This window comes from Salvelinus alpinus, chromosome 1, assembly GCF_045679555.1.
Source record: "Salvelinus alpinus chromosome 1, SLU_Salpinus.1, whole genome shotgun sequence".
Lineage (NCBI taxonomy): Eukaryota > Metazoa > Chordata > Actinopteri > Salmoniformes > Salmonidae > Salvelinus > Salvelinus alpinus.
Genome location: NC_092086.1, coordinates 104,176,561 through 104,201,803, shown reverse-complemented (window position 1 = coordinate 104,201,803; position 25,243 = coordinate 104,176,561). Strand labels below are relative to the sequence as shown.

Sequence of the window (25,243 nt, the reverse complement as noted above, 5' to 3'; positions counted from 1 at the left end):
CAATAGAAAAAAAAATAAAGTCTATATACAGTGTGTGCAAATGGCGTGAGGAGGTAAGGCAATAAATAGGCCATAGTAGCGAAGTAATTACAATTTAGCAGATTAAAACTGGAGTGATAGATGAGCAGATGATGATGTGCAAGTAGTGATACTGGTGTGCAAAAGAGCAGAAAAGTACATAAAAACAATATGGGGATGAGGTAGGTAGATTGGGTGGGCTATTTACAGATTAACTATGTACAGCTACAGCGATCGGTTAGCTGCTCAGACAGCTGATGTTTAAAGTTAGTGAGGGAAATGTAAGTCTCCAGTTTCAGCGATTTTTGCAATTTGTTCCAGTCACTGGCAGCAGAGAACTGGAAGGAAAGGCGGCCAAAGGATCTGTTGGCTTTGGGGATGACCAGTGAGATATACCTGCTGGAGCGCGTGCTACGGGTGGGTGTTGTTATCGTGACCAGTGAGCTGAGGTAAGGTGGCGCTTTACCTAGCATAGAGAGCTAATATTAATAATATGCATGTCAATCTCCTGGCTTAAAGTGGAGGAGAGCTTGACTTCATCACTACTTGTATTTATGAGAGGTATTGACATGTTGAATGCACCGAGCTGTCTGTCTAAACTACTGGCACACAGCTCAGACACACATGCATACCTCACAAGACATGCCACGAGGTCTATTCACAGTCCCCAAGTCCAGAACAGACTACGGGAGGCGCACAGTACTACATAGAGCCATTACTACATGGAACTCTATTTCACATCAAGTAACTTATGCAAGTAGTAACATTTGATTAAAAAAAATATATATATACAGTGGGGAGAACAAGTATTTGATACACTGCCGATTTTGCAGGTTTTCCTACTTACAAAGCATGTAGAGGTCTGTAATTTTTATCATAGGTACACTTCAACTATGAGAGACGGAATCTAAAACAAAAATCCAGAAAATCACATTGTATGATTTTTAAGTAATTAATTTGCATTTTATTGCATGACATAAGTATTTGATACATCAGAAAAGCAGAACTTAATATTTGGTACAGAAACCTTTGTTTGCAATTACAGAGATCATACGTTTCCTGTAGTTCTTGACTAGGTTTGCACACACTGCAGCAGGGATTTTGGCCCACTCCTCCCAACAGATCTTCTCCAGATCCTTCAGGTTTCGGGGCTGTCGCTGGGCAATACGGAGTTTCAGCTCCCTCCAAAGATTTTCTATTGGGTTCAGGTCTGGAGACTGGCTAGGCCACTCCAGGACCTTGAGATGCTTCTTACGGAGCCACTCCTTAGTTGCCATGGCTGTGTGCTTCGTGTCGTTGTCATGCTGGAAGACCCAGCCACGACCCATCTTCAATGCTCTTACTGAGGGAAGGAGGTTGTTGGCCAAGATCTCGCGATACATGGCCCCATCCATCCTCCCCTCAATACGGTGCAGTCGTCCTGTCCCCTTTGCAGAAAAGCATCCCCAAAGAATGATGTTTCCACATCCATGCTTTACGGTTGGGATGGTGTTCTTGGGGTTGTACTCATACTTCTTCTTCCTCCAAACACGGCGAGTGGAGTTAGACCAAAAAGCTCTATTTTTGTCTCATCAGACCACATGACCTTCTCCCATTCCTCCTCTGGATCATCCAGATGGTCATTGGCAAACTTCAGACAGGCCTGGACATGCACTGGCTTAAGCAGGGGGACCTTGCGTGCGCTGCAGGATTTTAATCCATGACGGCGTAGTGTGTTACTAATGGTTTTCTTTGAGACTGTGGTCCCAGCTCTCTTCAGGTCATTGACCAGGTCCTGCCGTGTAGTTCTGGGCTGATCCCTCACCTTCCTCATGATCATTGATGCCCCACGAGGTGAAATCTTGCATGGAGCCCCAGACCGAGGGTGATTGACCGTCATCTTGAACTTCTTCCATTTTCTAATAATTGCGCCAACAGTTGTTTCCTTCTCACCAAGCTGCTTGCCTATTGTCCTGTAGCCCATCCCAGCCTTGTGCAGGTCTACAATTTTATCCCTGATGTCCTTACACAGCTCTCTGGTCTTGGCCATTGTGGAGAGGTTGGAATCTGTTTGATTGAGTGTGTGGACAGGTGTCTTTTATACAGGTAACGAGTTCAAACAGGTGCAGTTAATACAGGTAATGAGTGGAGAACAGGAGGGCTTCTTAAAGAAAAACTAACAGGTCTGTGAGAGCCGGAATTTTTACTGGTTGGTAGGTGATCAAATACTTATGTCATGCAATAAAATGCAAATTAATTATTTAAAAATCATACAATGTGATTTTCTGGATTTTTGTTTTAGATTCCGTCTCTCACAGTTGAAGTGTACCTATGATAAAAATTACAGACCTCTACATGCTTTGTAAGTAGGAAAACCTGCAAAATCGGCAGTGTATCAAATACTTGTTCTCCCCACTGTATATATATATAACAGCTTGATTATGTTGTGGGGGTGCTTTGCTGCAGGAGGGACTGGTGCACTTCACAAAAACTGTCAGCTTCATTAAATAGGAAACGCAAAACACCAGTCTCAACGTCAACAGTGAAGAGGCGACTCCGGGATGCTGACCTTCTAGGCAGAGTTGCAAAGAAAAAGCCATATCTCAGACTGGCCAATAAAAAGAAAAGATTAAGATGGGCAAAAGAACACAGACACTGGACAGAGGAACTCTGCCTAGAAGGCCAGCATCCCTGAGTCGCTGTTGATATTGAGACTGGTGTTTTGCAGGTCCTATTTAATGAAGCTGCCAGTTGAGGACTTGTGAGGCGTCTGTTTCTCAAACTAGACACTAATGTACTTGTCCTCTTGCTCAGTTGTGCACCAGGGCCCCCCACTCCTCTTTCTATTCTGGTTAGGGCCAGTTTGCGCTGTTCTGTGAAGGGAGTAGTACACAGCGTTGTACGAGATCTTCTGTTTCTTGGCAATTTCTCGCATGGAATAGCCTTCATTTCTCAGAACAAGAATAGACTGCCGAGGTTCAGGAGAAAGTTCTTTGTTTCTGGCCATTTTGAGCCTGTAATCGAACCCGCAAATGCTCATCCTCCAGATACTCAACTAGTCTAAAGAAGGACTGTTTTATTACTTCTTTAATCAGCACAACATTTTTCAGCTGTGCTAAAATAATTGCAAAAGGGTTTTCTAATGATCAATTTGGCTTTTAAAATGATAAACTTGGATTAGCTAGCACAACATGCCGTTGAAACACAGGAGTGATGGTTGCTGATAATGGGCCTCTGCATGCCTATGAAGATATTCCATAAAAGATCTGCCGTTCCAGCTACAATAGTCATTTACAACATTAACAATGTCTACATTGTAATTCTGATCAATTTGATGTTATTTTAATGGACCAAAAAAATGCTCTTTTTTTTTCAAAAACAAGGGCATTTCTAATTGACCGTAAACTTTTGAATGGTAGTGTGTGATACATACATGCATACAGGCATACATACATACATACATACATACATACATACAACTAAAGACACAATGTACACCTTTTTATTTTTAGGGGAGCTACTGGGTCGTCCTGGTGACCACTTTACAGTCAGTCAGGCAGTAAAGTGCCACATTTTAAATCAAGCTCCAGGGTTAAAGAATAACAGTCATTAGACTTTTATTCACACACAAAGATAGTCTACCATTGTTATTTCAATAGACATTCCTTCAGCCCTGCAGACAATGGAACTCGTGCTTAAAGGGCAATTCTACCACTTTTCACCCTAATTTTCATTATCTCCAGCACATTACCAGTGTCTACATACACTATATATACACAAAAGTATGTGACACCCCTTCAAATCAGTGGATTTGTCTATTTCAGTCACACCCGTTGTTGCATATAAAATTGAGCACACAGCCATGCAATCGCTATAGACAAATATTGGCAGTAGAATGGCCTTACTGAAGAGCTCAGTGACTTGGCACTATCATAGGATGCCGCCTTTCCAACAGGCAGTTTGTCAAATTTCTGCCCCGGTCAACTAAGTGCTGTCTTTGTGAAGTGGAAACGTCTAGGAGCAACAACGGCTCAGCTGAGAAGTGGTAGGCTACACAAGCTCACAGAAAGGGACCGCCAAGTGCTGTAGCGCGTAAAAAATCGTCTGTCCTGCAACACTCACTACTGAGTTCCAAACTGCCTATGGAAGCAATATCAGCACAAGAACTGTTCGTTGGGAGTTTCATGAAATGGGTCTCCATGCCCTAGCAGCCGCACACAAGCCTAAGATCACCATGTACAATGCCAAGTGTCAGCTGAAGTGGTGTAAAGCTTGCCGCCATTGGACTCTGGAGCAGTGGAAACGCATTCTCTGGAGTGATGAATCGTGCCTCACCACCATCTGGCAGTCCAACGGACAAATCTGGGTTTCGCGGATGCCAGGAGAACGCTACCTGCCCCAATGCATAGTGCCAACTGTCAAGTTTGGTGGAGGAATAATGGTCTGGTGCTGTTTTTCATGGTTCGGGCTTGGCCCCTTAGCTCCAGTGAAGGGAATTCTTAACGCTACAGCATACAATGACATTCTAGATGATTTTGTGCTTCCAACTTTGGGGCAACAGTTTTCCCTTTCCTGTTTCTGCATGACAATGCCCCCATGCACAAAGCGAGGTTCATACTGCTATCGGCTAGCTCCCTGAACGCTGTGTCTCCCGCTCGCCTAGCGTAGTAATCGACTATCGAATTGCTTCCTGTTTCATCTATTGCTACTCATTGGACCCTGTGCTCACTCGGCTACACAGCTGATGCCTGTTGGACTGTTCATTAACACGGTACTTCATTTTGTTTATCTGTCTGCCCCAGCCTCGAACTCAGGCCTTGTGTGTAGCTAACTGACCCTCTCTGCACTTTCATCGCCATTTACCCGTTATTGTTGTCCTAGCTGTTTACCCGTTGTTGTCTCATCCGTTGGTGTCTAAGGCCTCCCAATCAACACCTGTGATTTCTTTATGCCTTTCTCTAATGTCAATATGCCTTGTATACTGTTGTTTAGGGCAGCTCTCATTGTTTTATTTTACTGCGGAGCCCCTAGTCCTGCTCAACATGCCTCAGATAGCCCCCATGTCCCACCCCCCACACATGCGGAGACCGCACCTAGCTTAACTGGCGCCTCCAGAGATACAACATTTCTCATCGTCACTCAATGCCTAGGTTTACCCCCACTGTACTCGCACCCTACCTTACCCTTGTCTGTACACTATGCCCTGACTCTATCCTATCACGCCCAGAAATCTGCTCCTTTTATTCTCTGTTCCCAAAGCACTAGACAACCAGTTCTTATAGCCTTTAGCCGTACCCTCATCCTACTCCTCCTCTGTTCCTCTGGTGATGTAGAGGTTAACCCAGGCCCTGTGTGTCCCCAGGTGCTTTCATTTGTTGACTTCTGCAACCGTAAAAGCCTTGGTTTCATGTACGTTAACATCAGAAGCCTCCTCCCTAAGTTTGCTTTATTCACTGCTTTAGCACATTCCGCCAACCCTGATGTCCTAGCCGTGTCTGAATCCTGGCTTAGGAAGGCCACCAAAAATTCTGAAATTTCCATCCCCAATTACAACATTTTCCATCAAGACAGAACTGCTAAAGGGGGCGGAATTGCAATCTACTGTTGAGATAGCCTGCCGAGTTCTGTCATACTATCCAGGTCTATGCCCAAACAGTTCGTGCTTCTACTTCTAAAGATCCATCTCTCAAGAAATAAGTCCCTCACTGTTGCCGCTTGTTATAGACCCCCCCTCAGCTCCCAGCTGTGCCCTGGACACCATATGTGAATTGATTGCCCCTCATCTATCGTCAGAGTTCGTTCTGTTAGGTGACCTACATTGGGATATGCTTAACACCCCGGCCATCCTACAATCTAAGCTAGATGCCCTCAATCTCACACAAATTATCAAGGAACCTACCAGGTACAACCCCAAATCCGTAAACATGGGCACCCTCATAGATATCATCCAGACCAACTTGCCCTCTAAATACACCTCTGCTGTTTTCAACCAGGATCTCAGCGATCATTGCCTCATTGCCTGCGTCCGTTATGGGTCCACGGTCAAACGACCACCCCTCATCACTGTCAAACGCTCCCTCAAACACTTTCTGCGAGCAGGCCTTTCTAGTCGACCTGGCCCGGGTATCCTGGAAGGATATTGACCTCATCCCGTCAGTCGAGGATGCCTGGTTGTTCTTTAAAAGTGCTTTCCTCACCATCTTAAATAAGCATGCCCCTTTTAAAAAATGTAGAACTAAGAACAGATACAGCCCTTGGTTCACTCCAGACTTTGACCAGCACAAAAACACCCTGTGGCGTGCTGCATTAGCTTCGAATATGCAACTTTTCAGGGAAGTCAGGAACCAATACACACAGTCAGTTAGGAAAGCAAAGGCTAGCTGTTTCAAACAGCAATTTGCATGCTACGGTATGCAAATAGAGAATAAGAGTACCTCCTCCCAGCTGCCCATTGCACTGAGACTAGGAAACACTGTCTGATAAATCCACGATAATTGAGAATTTCAATAAGCATTTCTCTACGACTGGCCATGCTTTCCACCTGGCTACCCCTACCCTGGCCAACAGCTCTGCCAACAGCTCTGCAACAGCTCCCAAACTGTTACAGACCTATATCCATCCTGCCCTGCCTTTCTAAAGTCTTCGAAAGCCAAGTGAACAAACAAATCACCGATCATTTTGAATCCCACAGTACCTTCTCCTCTAGACAATCTGGTTTCCGAGCTGGTCACGGGTGCACCTCAGCCACGCTCAAGGTCCTAAACGATATCATAACCGCATAGATAAAAGACGGTACTGTGCAGCCGTCTTCATCGACCTGGCCAAGGCTTTCGACTGTATTCTTATCGGCAGACTCAACAGCCTTGGTTTCTCTAATGACTGCCTCGCCTGGTTCACTAACTACTTCTCACATAGAGTTCAGTGTGTCAAATCGGAGTCTCTATGGGGTGCCACAGGGTTCAGTTTTCAGGCCGACTCTTTTCTCTGTATATATCAATGATGTCGCTCTTGCTGCGGGTGATTCTTTGATCCACCTCTATGCAGACGACACCATTCTGTATACATCTGGCCCTTCCTTGGACACTGTGTTAACTAACCTCCAAACAAGCTTCAACGCCATACAACACTCCTTCTGTGGCCTCCAACTGCTCTTAAATGCTAGTAAAACTAAATGCATGCTCTTCAACCGATCGCTGCACGCACCCACCTGCCCGATTAGCAACACTACTCTGGACGGTTCCGACTTCCGACTATGTGGACAACTACAAATACCTAGGTGTCTGGTTAGACTGTAAACTCTCCATCCAGACTCACATTAAGCATCTCCAATCCAAAATTAAATCTAGAATCGGCTTCCTATTTCGCAACAAATCCTCCTTCACTCATGCTGCCAAACATACCCTCGTAAAACTGACTCCTACCGATCCTTGACTATGGCGATGTCATTTACAGAATAGCCTCCAACACTCTACTCAGCAAATCGGATGCAGTCTATCACAGTGCCATCCGTTTTGTCACCAAAGCCCCATATACTACCCACCACTGCGACCTATATGCTCTCGTTGGCTGGTCCTCGCTACATATTCGTTACCAAACCCACTGGCTCCGGGTCATCTATTAGTCTTTGCTAGGTAAAGCTCCGCCTTATCTCAGCTCACTGGTCACCATAGCAACACCCACCCGTAGCACGCTCCAGCAGGTATATTTCACTGGTCATCCCCAAAGCCAACACCTGCTTTGGCCACCTTTCCTTCCAATTCTCTGCTGCCATTGACTGGAACGAATTGCAAAAATCACTGAAGTTGGAGACTTATATCTCCCTCACTAACTTTAAGCGTCAGCTGTCAGAGCAGCTTACCGATTGCTGCAGCTGTACACAGCCCATCTGTAAATAGCCCAACCAACCAACTACCTATCTCATCCCCATTTTTGATTTTCTGCTCTTTTGCACACCAGTATTTCTACTTCATCCTCATCTGCACATCTATCACTCCAGTGTAAATTGCTAAATTGTAATTACTTCGCCACTATTGGCCTATTTTTTGCCTTACCTCCTTACTTCATTTGCACACACTGTACACAGATTTTTCTATTGTGTTATTGACTGTACGATTGTTTATCCCATGTGTAACTCTGTGTTGTTTTTGTCGCACTGCTTTGCTTTATCTTGGCCAGGTCGCAGTTTTAAATGAGAACTTGTTCTCAACTGGCCTACCTGGTTAAATAAAGTTTTATTTATTTTTTTAATACAGAAAGGGTTTGTCCAGGGCGGTGTGGAAGAACTTGACTGGCCTGCACAGAGCCATGACCTCAACCCGATCAAACACCTTTGGGATGAATTTGAACGCCGACTGCGATCCAAGCTTAATCGCCCAACATCAGTGCCAGACCTTACTAATCCTCTTGTGGCTGAAAGTAACCAAGTTTCTGCAGTAATATTCCAAAATGTAGTGGAAAGCCTTCCCAGAAGATTGGAGGCTGTTATAGCAGCAAAGGGGGAAACAACTCCATAATAATAACCATAAAATACCCACATTCCTGACAACATCAAGTTAAAATATATTTTAATCAGTGATTTTCAAACACTATGAGATTCATAGTGACGTAGGGAGCAAGGAAAAACCCTCCCATCTGGCTAGAAACTCGTTGCAGGTTTTAAAAATCACAGTTTTTCTTTTAATTCTGCCCTGTGATGTCACAGATAAACATTTTTTAGGGCCTTAGCTTTTTACCCACAGATCATAGAAATGTGGTGTTTTCACATGTAGACACTGGTATAGTACTGGAGATGTTGAAAAGTGGTGGAGTTGCCCTTTAACTGGGACACGACACCAATTATCCAAGCCCAAGTGGCCTTACCCTCGACACACACACACACCGGTGACACAGTGTGGCTAATTGGCTGCACCTGTCTGTTGTGATTGGTCATAACCCAGCGGACTCTCAGCGAAAGGTCATGGGGGTCAGGAAGCACTGGACTCTGTTCTCTAGTTGAGAACCACTAGAGGTAATCCAGTTCCTGACCCCCTCCTGACAGTCTGTCTGTCTACACATCTCTGCTGGCCTGACTTAGCATGTCTACCCAGCATGGGGCTCTCTCTCTCTTTCTCTCTCTCTGGAAACAGATGTGCGTGTTTAGCACTCTTTGTGTTTGATGGGCTGAATGGAATGAAGAACCTGTGGGGAATTTAGCCTACTTGGTAGCAGAGGGATCCACATTGCTTCTTTCCTTCTCTGCACAGTCATGCAGATTCCTGCCTGTGCTGCGGTAAGATCCCCCCCCCCCCCCCTCTCCGTCTCACTGTACTGCTTGGCTGTGAACCAAGCCATGAAGCGTCCCCCTCTAACCCCCCTGAGGGGAGTCAGTCAGTCCACCCAGTCACCTTGTTATTCCAGCACATTCATCCAAATCTCTATGGCAGTCATAGTAGTGGGTTTTCATTTGGCTAGATTCCAGCCCTGGCCTGGTGCTTCAGTCTAGTCCAGAGATAGACACAAAAGGTTTAGATGTTGACATCCCACTCTCTATGGTATACCAGAGACCTGGCTTAGACTGCTGCTCTGAGGCTGTGGAATCCCTCCCTCTGTCTGTCTAAGCTGAGGGTTCCTTCTGGCCGCTGGAGGGTTAAACGCTGCCGGCTGAGCCCTCTGATGCAGCAGAGACAGCGAGAGCAGCTGGCTGGGCCGTAGCCAGTCACTTTGTGTGCTTTCTTTATGAAAAGTAAATCATCCACAGCACCCTAGGTTTCGCTTATTTGAATTGTCTGAATGAGCGACAATCGCTGGCAGCCCCTGAGAGGCTGAGAGCCGCCCGACCCAGCGGAGAGGAGTGACAAGGACCTGTTCCTACTTCACTCTGCTCAGAAAAGGAGAGGAGAGGGAGGAAGTTTAATGTATATAGGTTGGTCCTCGCCAAACGTCTAACTGGCTGTCTCTGTCTGCCTGTCTGTCTGACCACATCTGATCTCCTCACTCACTCTTCCTCCTTCTCCTCACTACTCCTCCTTATGGTGTTGTGGGAGGACAGTTCCAGGAAAGGTGCTGCTGAATGGCTGGCATTGTGCTCTGGTTGGGATGGTGGGAAGAAGGAGGGGTGGAGGGGAGTAGGAGAGGATGGATGGGTGTCTGTCTCTCGACTCTCCCCCCCCGGCTGATGGAGGGAGGGGTAGGCAGTCGGAGAGAGTCAGCGCACTCTGGCGTCTCTTCAAAGCCTGGTCTCATTAAGTGTGTGTGTGTGTGTGTGTGTGTGTGTGTGAGAGAGAGAGGCTGGGATGGTCCTGTTAACACAAGGCCACTGTATTCACTAATATGTTATTCAATGAAGTGTTATTCTTCATCTGGCTGAATGAATACCCACTGAGACCTCACATTGGGCAGGCTGAAACTAGGGCATACCTTGTGGTGTTTCTGCTATTTTTAACTGTATACCTCCACTCAGGCTCACTCTCAATCATTAGCTGAGGGGTATACTACAAAGCAGTATCAATGAGTTAGCCAGCTAACTTTGATCAACATTCAGAAATAAAAATAGTTTCTGGTTCATTCATTAACTTAGACATGAATCAATCCATGCCCATTTTAAGCATATTTTCCTTAATGTTAAGTTATTTTGGGACGTTGAAGCAAGTTAGCTGTCTAACTCATTGATGCTGCTTTGTAGTACACCTCTCAGGTCAATTTTTGAGGCTGTTCGTGACAGTTTGCACCTTCTTGAAATAAGATTATGCGTAATTACTGCACTATACACTTTATATGTAGCTAGTCTATATATGAGGCTATAGGTTACATTTCTATTTCTTGTAAAGTAATATAGAATTAACCATTTCCACTCACACACCCTGTCATCCTGTATATATGGCAGATTGTGTCATTGATAATCGCCTAAATTGGAATGCAGTGTCTGTATAGTAACATGCTATAGCCTACATGACGTAAGGTTCTCTGCTTCACAGCCTGTAGAAGTTTTAACTGACAGTCGTTATAAACGTGTCCCCATCCCTCCCACTAATTGTGTCGTCACTAGTTACCACAGCCACAAAGTCATAAACCCCACCTAGTCCTATGTGATTTAGTGTTTTTACCTTAACCACACTGCTAACCTTATGCCTAACCTTAGACAATTTTGACTTCTGGCTGTGCTATCAAGTGGAAGCCCTCTGATTGGGCTACTTTTGCACATGTGTTGTTCTCGGAGTGAGGACAATGGTTTAAATCATGAGGAGTCGATGTGTTCTGAAAGATGAGATGTTGAGGATTATAATAAATATTGTTTTGATATTGTACAAGCAAACCACACCCATAAGTCTTAACGTGCACTTCACATTTCCATTTTTGAAAACTTCTGTAATTTACAATATCAATGATTATGACCTCCAGGTTTGATCCACAGTTACAAGATGGCATCAGTTATACCCTGGTTTGTCCTGAACACAATGAGTTTCTGTTTGTCGTATTGTGAAGAAGATTAGACACGGAACACGCACCCGAATGCATTCATGACCATTCTATGCGCACCAAAATTACACTCTGTTTGTCTTAAGTGCCTTTTGAAAGCCTAACACTGTAAGATTGTATTTTATAACTTAGCTAGCCATGTTGGCAGTAGAATAAGCTTTAAAATGTGCCCGCCTGACCCAGATTGTGATTTATAATGGAACATTTTTGGATTGCTACAGGAGTACTTGCTTCAGTTCCTCAATGGCAAATGTTCTAAAATTAATAAAAATGTAAAAACTATTTTGGTCCCCACACCTTGCTATTGGATTTAAGGTGATCTAGAGATTCTTTCCCTCTAGTTGCACGTGTGACATGCTGGTAGAAATGAGGTAAACCGGATTTCAGTTTTCCTGCATTAAAATCACCAGCCACTAGGAGCGCTGTCTCTGGATGAGCATTTTCTTGTTGGATTATGGCCCTATATAGCTCGTTGAGTGCGGTCTTGGTGCCAGCATCGGTTTGTGGCGTTAAATGGACAGCTACGAAAAATAGCATGGTCTACAGCTTTTCATGCGGTATTCTAACTCGGGTGAGCAGAACCTCGAGACTTCCTTAATATTAGAGATTGCGCAGCAGCTGTTGTTAACAGAGACACTCCCCCGCCCTTGAGTTTACGAGGTGCTGATGATCTGTCCTGCCGATGCCTAGAAAAAACAGCTAGATTGACATTAACCATGTCCTCATTCAGCCACCACTCCGTGATGCATAGGATTTGACAGTTCTTCAGGTCACGTTGATATGATAGTCTCGAACGGAAATTGTCTAGTTTGTTCTGCAATAGGATGGAGGTTTATCTACACGTCGCCGTAGTTACATCAGGCTCAGCCCACATCAGCCTCTATAGCGGCGTCTTTTCCTCTACCGAGTGTCGTGTATTAGGCCCTGGTTCCGAGTGAGCGGCAGAATCATGGAAGTAGAATTCTTAATCCAAATCAAGGTTAGTGATTGCTCTTCTGATCATAGGGATTGCTCTTTTCAATCATAGGGAACAATGGCGGAAACATTGTGTACAAAAAAGTTCAGATCAATGCGAGTGTGATTGGTCAGGAGCCCGTAAATTGGCCACATAGAGTAGAGTCATGAGTGTATTCAAGTGCGTGTTCCGCACCATTCTCAAAGAATAGCCGTTGGTGGAGAGCACCCCTCTATCATTGAAGAATTAGTGCATTTTGCTGCTGAAGAGTGGTCCACATTGCCAGAAAGGTGCAGCAAGCTCATTGATGGCTACAAGAATAATTTGTTGGCAGTTATCTTGGTCAAAGTTTGTGCAAGCAAGTACTGGCTCAGGGGTGCCAATAATTTTATCAATTCCATTTATTTTTAATTTTTTTGTAAACTTAAGTTTACAAAAATATAATTGTTTCTGCAATGTTAAAAATCCAATAACAAGGAGTGGAGACCAAAACTTTGTTTAAATGTCAACTTATTTTACAAGAAATAAGGAATTATTTGGTCACAACTGTAGTGCTTCTGTTAGAAACATTTCCATTTGGCCCTATCCATATAGGCCAATTTCCACAATTCTAAGGGGTTAAAATGTTTTCACGTTGTCTACTTTTATTTTATGACTATCAGTGCAGGTGGCTGCCAAGTCAACCATTCTGGTCAAGAATAGTGTTTTTCGACTTCATTGATACTGTCATCTCTACAGGCAGGCGGATGGAGGCAGGCAGAGTAGGTATTTTACCTGTGTGTTAATGAGGGAAACAAACAAATGTGTCAGTGTAGCAGTATTGGAGGGCTTTGTGTGGAATGTGCTGAGCCCCCAGGATTGAATGAGCAGGTGTTGCTGGCTGGGTCTCTTCCCTCCCTTCGTTCCCCTCCTCTCTGGCCTCAACCCTTTACCTGGCCCCTCTCCCGCCATCGTTCCCCCTCTCCTTTATTGGCACGGGGAGCTGCCAGCCACGCCATGGTTTGGCTGTTGCCTTGGAGATGTCTCTCTTGTTTTTCAAATGGCAGCGTGTCAAGACAAGCAGCAAATTATCACTCCGTCAGAAGTGTCTCCCTCCCAGTAGAATATATAGCCCATGGTCTGTCTCCATCCAGATCCTCCCAGTAGAATATATAGCCCATGGTCTGTCTCCATCCAGATCCTCCCAGTAGAATATATAGCCTATAGTCTGTCTCCATCCAGATCCTCCCAGTAGAATATATAGCCCATGGTCTGTCTCCATCCAGATCCTCCCAGTAGAAAATATAGCCCATGGTCTGTCTCCATCCAGATCCTCCCAGTAGAAAATATAGCCCGTGGTCTGTCTCCATCCAGATCCTCCCAGTAGAATATATAGCCCATGGTCTGTCTCCATCCAGATCCTCCCAGTAGAATATATAGCCCATGGTCTGTCTCCATCCAGATCCTCCCAGTAGAATATATAGCCCATGGTCTGTCTCCACCCAGATCCTCCCAGTAGAATATATAGCCCATGGTCTGTCTCCATCCAGATCCTCCCAGTAGAATATATAGACCATGGTCTGTCTCCATCCAGATCCTCCCAGTAGAATATATAGACCATGGTCTGTCTCCATCCAGATCCTCCCAGTAGAATATATAGCCCATGGTCTGTCTCCATCCAGATCCTCCCAGTAGAATATATAGCCCATGGTCTGTCTCCATCCAGATCCTCCCAGTAGAATATATAGCCCATGGTCTGTCTCCATCCAGATCCTCCCAGTAGAATATATAGCCCATGGTCTGTCTCCATCCAGATCTTTGTGCTGACAAAGCAGAGCTTGTGTAGTTACCGTATCAACAGCTAGCAGGCCCAGAGTTGTTTTGCCAGTTAAGATGATGCCATCAAGTTGTGGTACCTCCTCTCGCTGAACTGGACATGACTAAGTCCTTGATTACTAAACAATGCATTCTGATTGACCATTACATTTTTCTACATGGTTAACATGATCAGCAAACATTCTACTGTTCATTGAACTTAGTCTCCTGGTCTCCATACTTTAAGATGGGCTGGAGTCCCTTCATCTTGAGCCAATGTGACCTGATCGTGCCCGAACTCCTTATGTTTGAGTCCACTCAGCCCGGCTCCCCAAAACAAGCTCTTCCAGGAAATGAGCCTGCCAGCCTGTCTCTGACACAGAGAGATGGTTTTGAGACACACTGAGACGTGGCACTGGGCAGGCGACGGTTTTCAGAGGCCTCCAACAGAGATCCAGGCTGCTCCTGTCTGCCACCTCCGCTGTGAGGACCCGCTCTGGAATCAGCTCTGACAGTCTCTCTGCTGGAAGGAGAGAGGAAACATAGCAACACCATGCTAAGCTGTGTTTGAGGCTCACAAACCTCATACCTCCTCTACCTGAGACCCAATAGAGGAAAAACATACCAACACCATGCATGGCTGGCTGGCTGGCTGGCTGGCTGGCTGGCTGGCTGGCTGGCTGGCTGTAAGCCAACACCATGTCCAGCTGTGTCTGGAACTCGCTTCCTCATGTACAGTATACCTCCCATACCTGAGCCCCTACGAAGGGGAAACATCTCCACCATGCCTAGCTGTGTCTGGGCCACACCTACAGTACCTTATAGACCTCCCATACCTGAGCCTCTACTTGGACACATCAGGGAGCCCATCAAGGAAGAGACACGACGGGATCAAGTCAATCACCGTAATACATTTTACTGAGGCAAACATATCAGACGTCGCTAAGTTTGATGCCTCCATTTCTGCCCCCCCCCCCCCCCCCCGGGAGCTTCTGATGAGCAATGGAGGGTTGAGGGAGAGCTGGGGAAGTACAGAAGGAGTAATAAAAGGAAGGGAGAGAGAGAAAGAAAGACTAGAAAAAAGTGTGTCAGTACAGAGAAGCAGCTGTGAGGAGAAACAAAGGCAGCCATTGTTTGGAGAGATGCTTCCTTGCTGTGTTTCTGGGCTGGGGCCCAGCCAGACTGAAGCTTACCTGTGTTACCTACCTATGTTACCTGTGCTCTGCAAAGGGACCCAGACAAAGCTGTCAGGCTGTGTATAAATGTTATCTCCCAACATCACATACCTGAGTGGTAAACTATGAAGCAAGCTAGATCTCCTCAGTTTTTTCTTAAGCTAGCCAGCTTCAGTTAGCTTCAAATTCCAGGGCAGGCTTCATCCGTACGACGACGGTGGATGTTGCTTGTTTATCTGCCACTAACTCTAGCAGGCTTGTAACTGTCACACGTGGCTAGTCGAACACCGAACTGTTCATTGAGACAGTGCTGAAACATCAATCCATAGGTGAGGCATTGCCACATTTTCATTTGTGCTGAAATCAAAATGAAGGTTCACTTGCAAATTCAGCAGGCTATGGTGTGAAGTAGGCTTTTAAAGTGCCGTCTTTATTTTATTTCTTATAGTTAATGCCGTCTTTGGTGTGCTTATCAATGCACAAGCACCTTTCCCCACTCCTATCAACTCATATTGCTCCTTCTGAACAGCTTGTTACGTTGTGGCCATAGACATTGAATCCATAGATGGCAATTTGACTGTTAAACTCATGAGTACACTAGCAAGACTGCCAGTCTTGACTTGAATGTGAACTGCCATCTATGGATTAAAAATCTATGGTTGGTTCTGGCTGTCAGTTTGCCTTTTAGAAAATATCAAAATACAATTGTGTGAAGAACATAGTTTGGCAATCAAATGTTGTCATTACTAAATGTGTAATGTGAGCAGTATTTTAACATTTCTCTTTTTTTACACAAATATTTGATTAATAAAATATTTCATCAGTCCTTTCTCAATCTTTGTGAGAGGGAGGGTATCTGATTTCATTGGTCCTCAATTTGTGACTCAGACTCCTCATTCAGGATAAATGGAGTTAGCCCTGAGTTAGCCTGCCTCGGAGCAGGTAAGTTCTGAATGATTTGTTGCCACAGAAATGTACCTGGCTAAAAGGTAAGCCACTTTTGTGATACCAGTTATCCTGAGTTGAAATCAGAGTTGACCAAAGTTGCCTCAATAACTCCTCAAACCTGATTTGTAGTATAGGGCTCTGGTCTGGCCCTTGTAACCTCTGCCTCAGTCAGTAATGTTAAAGGGAACAGTATGAGGAGGAATATTGGCATAGGGAGCATACTTCCTCTCCAGTCTCTCTATCTCTTGATCTTTCTTCCTTCCCTCCCTCCTTCTCTAGCTGGGGGGTTGGGCAACCAGCCAGCACACCCATCATGTCTGGACCTGTCTTGGCCTCAATGGCCTGACTTTATCACTGTTGGAGGACTTCTCATTCAGGGTCAGAAAGGCTGAACAATCACACTTGATTGAACATTTGCAATTTAAATGAATGTGCAGTCAGGCTCAGCACAGTAATTGTAACATACTTGATTTGTAGATCCAGTACATACCACTGCTTGTGTCTTGAAGTCTGTTCCTCTCTCTCTGTATTGTTGGCTGTTGTATCTTTACATTTATTTGAGTCCATCTGAAGATAACACCCCTTGTTTTTTTATTACTGTAATTGCAATCTATAGAAATAAATGTCGGAAGCAGGTTATGACAAGGGGAGCGATTTTTGAATAGGGCCTGAATTCTTCTTTGCGAAGGGTATGAATATAGCCAGCCAGCCACAATTTAAAAACCAACCAAGGACATGTATTTTTAACTGGGAACAAATTGTAGGCAGTTTGAGCACCAGTTTCCCCGTCTCAAGCACTTCATCAAGTTAATTTGCTCAACGGCCACAGTAGGGATCAGTAACTTGTTACTCAGAGAGATATGGACTTTACTCTGCAGGGGTTTTATGGCACTGTGTTGTAGTCACTCAACCACAACATCCCTTCTAGTGGTGCCAGAACCCTGGCCTGCTTGGAAGGCCGTTTCAACATCCCTTCTAGTGGTGCCAGAACCCTGGCCTGCTTGGAAGGCCGTTTCAACATCCCTTCTAGTGGTGCCAGAACCCTGGCCTGCTTGGAAGGCCGTTTCAACATCCCTTCTAGTGGTGCCAGAATCCTGGCCTGCTTGGAAGGCCGTTTCAACATCCCTTCTAGTGGTGCCAGAACCCTGGCCTGCTTGGAAGGCCGTTTCAACATCCCTTCTAGTGGTGCCAGATCCCTGGCCTGCTTGGAAGGCCGTTTCAACATCCCTTCTAGTGGTGCCAGAACCCTGGCCTGCTTGGAAGGCCGTTTCAACATCCCTTCTAATAAGGCGCCACTCGATTTATTCGAGCCAAGCTAGTTTTTAATGTACATATTTCAACCCTTAAACTGTATAGAAGTGCTGCCTATGATCATTGTGTTTTTATGCTCGTTTTATGACAGCTCAGTGAACACACACACACACACACACACACACACACACACACACACACACACACACACACACACACACACACACACATTCCATATAATAATTATATTGTGAGAAGCTTGGAGTAGGTGTCTTTGAACAATAAGTGTTTGTCAAAACCCACAACAGTGGATTGCTATTTATCCTATAGAAAGGTCTGGATGAATAAATGGTCATTTAAACTATGACATTAGACCACATGCCAAAAGCTAGTACCCTTGGATCTCTTCAGTCCGCATGATTAACTGGGTGACATCAGTAGTAATAGCTGCGACGTGGTATTGACCTGTTGATCTGTGATACACCTGACTGTGAACACCTCTTCTCCCTCCACAGCGACGAGCTTCGTCAAGAGGCTCGCTAGTTGAAGAAGGACCTACTGGACATCAAAAAGAGAAGACCTCGCCAATCCTCCACAGAAGGAGGAGGAAGACGAGGGTATGTCACTACCTCAATTACTGTTTCAAATGCCATGTACAGTGCCTTCAGAAAGTATTCACACCCCTTTACTTTTTACACATTTTGTTTTGTTACAGCCTGAATTTAAAATGGATTAAATTGAGATTTTGTGTCACTGGCTTACCCATAATGTCAAATTGGAATTGTGTTTTTAGATTTAAAAATATATATATTTTATAAAAAATGAAAAGCTGAAATTTCTTGCGTCAATAACTATTCAAGCCCTTTGTTGTGGCAAGTTCTTTGTTATGGCAAGCCTAAATACATTTAGGGGTAAAATGTGCTTAACAAGTAGCATAATAAGTTGCATGGGCTCACTCTGTGTGCAATAATAGTGTTTAACATGATTTCTGAATGACTACCTCATTGCAGTACCTCACACATACAATAATCTGTAAGGTCCGTCAGTCAAGCAGTGAATTTCAAACACAGATTCAACCACAAAGACCACAGAGGTTTTCCAATGCCTCACAAAGAAGGGCACCTATTGGTAGAAAAAAAAACAGACATTGTATGTGAGCATGGTGGAGTTATTCATTACACTTTGGATGGTGTATACACCCAGTCACTACAAAGATACAGGCATCCTTCCTAACTCAGTTGCCGGAGAGGAAGGAAACCTCTCAGGGATTTCAACATGAGGCCAATGGTGACTTTAAAATAGTTATAGAGTTTAATGGCTGTGATAGGAGAAAACTGAGGATGAATCAACAACATTGTAGTTACTCCACAATACTGACCTAAATGACAGAGTGAAAAGAAGGAAGCCTGTACAGAATAAAAAATATTCCAAAACCTGCATCCTGTTTGCAATAAAGTGCGACGAAATTAACTTTATGTCCTGAATACAAAGCATTATGTTTGGGGCAAATCCAATACAACACATTACTGAGTACCACTCTTCATATTTTCAAGCATAGTGGTGGCTGCATCATTTTATGGGTATACTTGTCATCGCCAAGGACTAAGGAGTTAAACATTTTTTTTTTATATAAACGGAGTAGAGCTAAGCACAGGCAAAATACTAGAGGAAAACCTGGTTCAGTCTGCTTTCCAACAGACACTGGGAGACATTCACCTTTCAGCAGGACAACAACCTAAAACACAAGGCCAAATATACACTGGAGGTACTTACCAAGACGACATTGAATGTTCCTTTGTGGCCTAGTTACAGTTTTGACTTTCATCGGCTTGAAAATCTATGGCAAGACTTGAAAATGGCTGTCTAGCAATGATCAACAATCAACTTAAATATTTTTTTAATAATATTGTGGAAATATTTTACATTCCAGGTGTGCAAAGCTCTTCGACTTACCCTGAAAGACTGCCAAAGGCGCTTCTACAAAGTATTGACTCGGGTGTAAATACTTATGTAAATTAGATATTTCTAATTTTCAATAAAAACAAGTTTTCACTTTGTCTTTATGGGGTATTGTGTGTAGATGGGTGAGGGGGGGGGGGAATATGGAATCCATTTAGAATTCAGGCTGTAACAACAAAATTAGGAATAAGTCGAGGGGTATGAATACATTCTTAAGGCACTGTAGGCACCATGTTATAGAAGGATTTTATGCATACTTTATATAGACTGTTAAAGTACTTCTTTACCTTACCTATTATACTCTTTCTAAAGTGAAGTGTTACCGAAAGTTATTTACTCTGGCTTGGTCCTCTTAAATCTCTCTTTGTGAGATTAAGTCTCGAAGAGGGTGGTCTTCTCTGGGCCACATTCTCTCTAATGGCAATGTATGTTAGCAGACAGTCCTCTTGTCTCTGACATTTTAAAGCAGACATTGTTGTCTTGTTTCTTCTATCCAAGGCTCTGCGTTTTTGTGTAAAAAAAAATGGACAAAATTGCTTGAGCAACAAATTGCTGAGTTGCCTATCCCTTTGGTTGAAAACCAAAGCTATTGGTGTAGGTTGGTCACCAGCTTTGCCCAAAGTGATGGGGCAACAAAGGGGTTGTTTTTCCCGTCGTTACCACACAGGACTGTAGCCTCAGATAATGCCGGCGGTCTCCTAAGTCTTTGTCAATACGCCCGGCAATGATGAAACCTATTTCTGGACAATTATCGAAACCTCATTGGCTCAGAGTTAAGTATGGATGAGAAGGTCCAGATTGTGTGTGTATTGTTTTGCAACTAAAGACATGGGTTCTTGTGGTAACATAAGTACCAACTGAACTGTGGGGTTGATGTTCTCATCTCCTCCACACTGTTTGTCTTTTTTACCAACACTGCCTCTTACTTAGTACTTCCCACATGGTGGGTACCACTCAGAACCCGCTATTGGGTCTCAGCTGAGACTGGATCCCAGCTAGAATCAATTCAGTGTTTCTGTCTATTTGGCATCTCGCAAGGAAACTACAAAAACTTCAGTTCAGCCTAATGCTGTAGCCAGGGTTATCCAGCCTAATGCTGTAGCCAGGGTTATCCAGCCTAATGCTGTAGCCAGGGTTATCCAGCCTAATGCTGTAGCCGGGGTTATCCAGCCTAATGCTGTAGCCGGGGTTATCCAGCCTAATGCTGTAGCCGGGGTTATCCAGCCTAATGCTGTAGCCAGGGTTATCCAGCCTAATGCTGTAGCCGGGGTTATCCAGCCTAATGCTGTAGCCAGGGTTATCCAGCCTAATGCTGTAGCCAGGGTTATCCAGCCTAATGCTGTAGCCAGGGTTATCCAGCCTAATGCTGTAGCCAGGGTTATCCAGCCTAATGCTGTAGCCAGGGTTATCCAGCCTAATGCTGTAGCCAGGGTTATCCAGCCTAATGCTGTAGCCAGGGTTATCCAGCCTAATGCTGTAGCCAGGGTTATCCAGCCTAATGCTGTAGCCAGGGTTATCCAGCCAAATGCTGTAGCCAGGGTTATCCAGCCTTATGCTGTAGCCAGGGTTATCCAGCCTAATGCTGTAGCCAGGGTTATCCAGCCTAATGCTGTAGCCAGGGTTATCCAGCCTAATGCTGTAGCCAGGGTTATCCAGCCTAATGCTGTAGCCAGAGTTATCCAGCCTAATGCTGTAGCCAGGGTTATCCAGCCTAATGCTGTAGCCAGGGTTATCCAGCCTAATGCTGTAGCCAGAGTTATCCAGCCTAATGCTGTAGCCAGGGTTATCCAGCCTAATGCTGTAGCCAGGGTTATCCAGCCTAATGCTGTAGCCAGGGTTATCCAGCCTAATGCTGTAGCCAGGGTTATCCAGCCTAATGCTGTAGCCAGGGTTATCCAGCCTAATGCTGTAGCCAGGGTTATCCAGCCTAATGCTGTAGCCAGGGTTATCCAGCCTAATGCTGTAGCCAGGGTTATCCAGCCTAATGCTGTAGCCAGGGTTATCCAGCCTAATGCTGTAGCCAGGGTTATCCAGCCTAATGCTGTAGCCAGGGTTATCCAGCCTAATGCTGTAGCCAGGGTTATCCAGCCTAATGCTGTAGCCAGGGTTATCCAGCCTAATGCTGTAGCCAGGGTTATCCAGGAGGCCTTTGTGTGTCTCTGGCAGGGCAGCAGCCTCTGAAGGTTCCTCTCATTACATGGATGTTTTGGATATGAGGCTTTATTCCGTAGGATGGAATGTAGAAGAGAAGTCACGGGCCAGTAGCCTGCATGGGGCTGGATGTCTGCTTAACTTGTTTGGGATAGGGGGCTGCATTTTCACTTTTGGATGAATAGCGTGCCCAGAGTGAACTGCCTTCTACTCAGTCCCAGATGCTAATATATGCATATTATTATTATTAGTATTGGATAGGAAACACTCTGAAGTTTCTAGAGTATAACATAACTCATATGGCAGGCAAAAACCAGAGAAAAAATCCAAACAGGAAGTGGGAAATCTGAGGTTTGTAGTTTTTGAACTCACCCCTATCGAATACACAGTGGGATATGGGTAAATTTTCACTTCCTAAGGCTTCCACTAGATGTCAACCGTCTTTAGAACGTGGTTTCAGGCTTCTCATGTGAAGGGGGGCCGGATGGGAGCCGTTTGACTAAGGGTTCTGCCTACAGCCTCGTTCTCAGTCATGCGCTTTCACTTGGGAGTTAGCTCTCGTTCCATTGCTTCTCTACAGACAATGGAATTCTCCGGTTGGAACATTATTGAACTTTTATGATAAAAACACCCTAAAGATTGATTCTATACTTAGTTTGACAAGGTTTTTCGACCTGTAATATAACTTTTTGAACGTTTCGTCCGAATGGACCAGATCGCGCTTTTGGATTTGTTTACCAAACGCCCTAACAAAAGAAGCTATTGGACATAAATTGACATAAATGATGGACATTATCGAACAAAACAAGCATTTATTGTGGAACTGCGATTCCTGGGAGTGCATTCTGATGAAGATCATCAAAGGTAAGTGAATATTTATATATGAATAATGTTGACTACCCAACATGGCGGATATTTCTCTGGTTGGTTTGGGCTCTGAGCGACGTTCTCAGATTATGCTTTTTCCGATTTTTTTTTTTTAAATCTGACACAGCGGTTGCATTAAGGAGAAGTGTATCTAAAGTTCCAGGCATAACACTTGAATTTATCAACATTTATAATGAGTATTTCTGTGAATTCATGTGGCTTTCTGCAAAATCATAGCATGTTTTTGAACTACTGAACATAACACACCAATGTAAAATGAGATTTTTGGATATAAATATGCACTTTATCGAACAAAACATGTATTGTGTAACATGAAGTCCTATGAGTGTCATCTGATGAAAATCATCAAAGGTTAGTGATTCATTTTATCTCTATTTGTGCTTTTTGTGACTCCTCTCTTTGACGGGGAAAATGGCTGGATTTTTCTGTGACTTGGTGGTGACCTAACATAATTGTTTGTGGAGCTTTCGCTGTAAAGCATTTTTGAAATCAGACACTGTGGCTGGATTAACGAGAATTTTATCTTTTAAAATGGTGCCTAATACTTGTATGTTTGAGAAAGTTGATTCATGAGATTTCTGTTGATTTTAATAAAACATGCCCTCTCTGCATGGTAAAGAAGGTTTCTGCCCAACTTTCTCTAAGGATTAGTGTGGGCTCAGGAAAACCTTTTTAAACCGCTTTGAATGGGGAGACTGTTGTCTGTCACAGTGTTCACATTGAATTCCCAGAGGGAGCCAAAGATCTGACCCCTCAGCCTAACCTCTGGGCAGCGGTCAACTGAAGAAGCCCAGATGCAGCTGTGCTGTGGTGGGTTTATCTGTATTCTCTAGAGAAAGTCCAAATATAATCTGGTGAGTGAACTTGCTGACATGATGTTCTGTATCATCATGACCTCACTGGTCTGCTATTAAGACAGACATCTCTTCCTAAACATACCTACATTGCCATGCACTTGAATACCCTGTCAACATTCCTCACATTCTTGTCAAAGAAAGGGCTATTCTTCTTTTATACTTTCAAAAGAGAGAGGATATTTGGAGAGGACCATTAGACACAAAGACGTTTTGAATTTCTGACTGTTGGCAGGAGACTGGTGTGTTTGCAAAGCCGTTTCCCTCAAATGTTTTCAGAGCGGCTTTTGATAAATTTCAATTGTGACCGAACAGTTTGCTCAAGAACAACAACACATCTAGATCGTTTTTTCAGCTTGCCAAACACACTATTGATGAACACACACACAACAAGATGGAAGTGTTCTAGATTTCTCTTTGTCTTATTTTTGAAGAGAATGAAATCTCAGAGAATGGAATTCCGGTCCTGCTTGCGCACGTTGTGCTTGGATGGAGTCCTCGCCGGCTGTGTCCCAAATGGCACCCTATTCCCTATATAGCGCACTAGGGCACTGGTCAAAAGTAGTGAACCTATGTAGGGAATTGGGTGCCATTTGGGATGTACACCCCACCTTGGCTGCTTGGCCAAGATGGGTCATGGACTGTTTGGAGGAGGCATGTTCACCATGTACTCTGCAATCTCCAACAAAATACCAGGAAAAACAAAGAAGGGGAGCTCCATCTATCTGGGTCAGTTAAGCTAGTGGCAGACGAAAGCCTCGGCCTGTATCCATAAAGGGTTGTTCAGTAGGAGTGCTGGTTTAGGATCAGTTTGTCCGTTCAGATCATATTTGATTAGATTAAATGGATCCTAGATCAGCAGTCCTACTCTGAGATACTTTGTGGATACCGGCCCTGAAGTTTAAACACAGAGTTTAACTGAACTGAAATGCCTATTTCTAGCTGTAAGATTCCCGTTTTAACTTATCACCTCAAATCACTAATGTAATTTAGAATGGAAAATATTGTATATTAAATTAGATGTTAATGCAATGTGAGAGAAAACCGTCATTCAATGCATGTTATTCTCCTAGGTGTTAGTAGAGGCTATTTTCACTAGCAACGGATCTGTTCCCAGACACAACGGATCTGTTCCCAGACACAAACGGATCTGTTCCCAGACACAAACGGATCTGTTCCCAGACACAAACGGATCTGTTCCCAGACACAAACGGATCTGTTCCCAGACACAAACGGATCTGTTCCCAGACACAAACGGATCTGTTCCCAGACACAAACGGATCTGTTCCCAGACACAAACGGATCTGTTCCCAGACACAAACGGATCTGTTCCCAGACACAAACGGATCTGTTCCCAGACACAAACGGATCTATTCCCAGACACAAACGGATCTGTTCCCAGACACAAATGGATCTGATCCCAGACACAAACTGATCTCATTTTGTTTTGTAACAGCATTCTTTGTGCTCAGTCCCAAAAGCAAACGCATTCCTCCTTCATGCACTAGCAACAGCAGCAGCCCACTACCCGCTCTTGGCATGTGGAGTCATATTGAAATGAAAAAGCCAACTGTCTCCTCAGAATTCACCCAGCAGAGTGCTAAAAGAGACATTAGGAACCTTTTTGAGTTATAATTTATTTTTTATTATCTCTTCAATTTTCAAGATGAATTATAGCATGTTCCTTTAGTCTGATTTTTTTTCTTTCTTGGAATAAGTGTTGGTTCTGAGAGCCAAAAATAAGAGCGTCACTGTCTGTTTTATACCCACCCTCAATGGTGTGGCAACATTCTTTTGACCACTTTGAGTTATTTATA

The 25,243-nt window shown here is 44.2% G+C and overlaps 1 protein-coding gene across 3 annotated transcripts in view; it reads left to right on the top strand.

The window, feature by feature from the left end:
• Window positions 1-25,243, top strand: part of LOC139556003 (spliceosome-associated protein CWC27 homolog) — a 53,163-nt gene that overhangs the window by 8,216 nt on the left and 19,704 nt on the right. For all 3 annotated transcript variants that reach the window (XM_071369662.1, XM_071369501.1, XM_071369579.1), the window contains exon 5: window positions 18,090-18,191. In XM_071369662.1, the coding sequence (XP_071225763.1) occupies window positions 18,090-18,191 (102 nt within the window). The remainder of the gene's footprint in view (window positions 1-18,089; window positions 18,192-25,243) is intronic.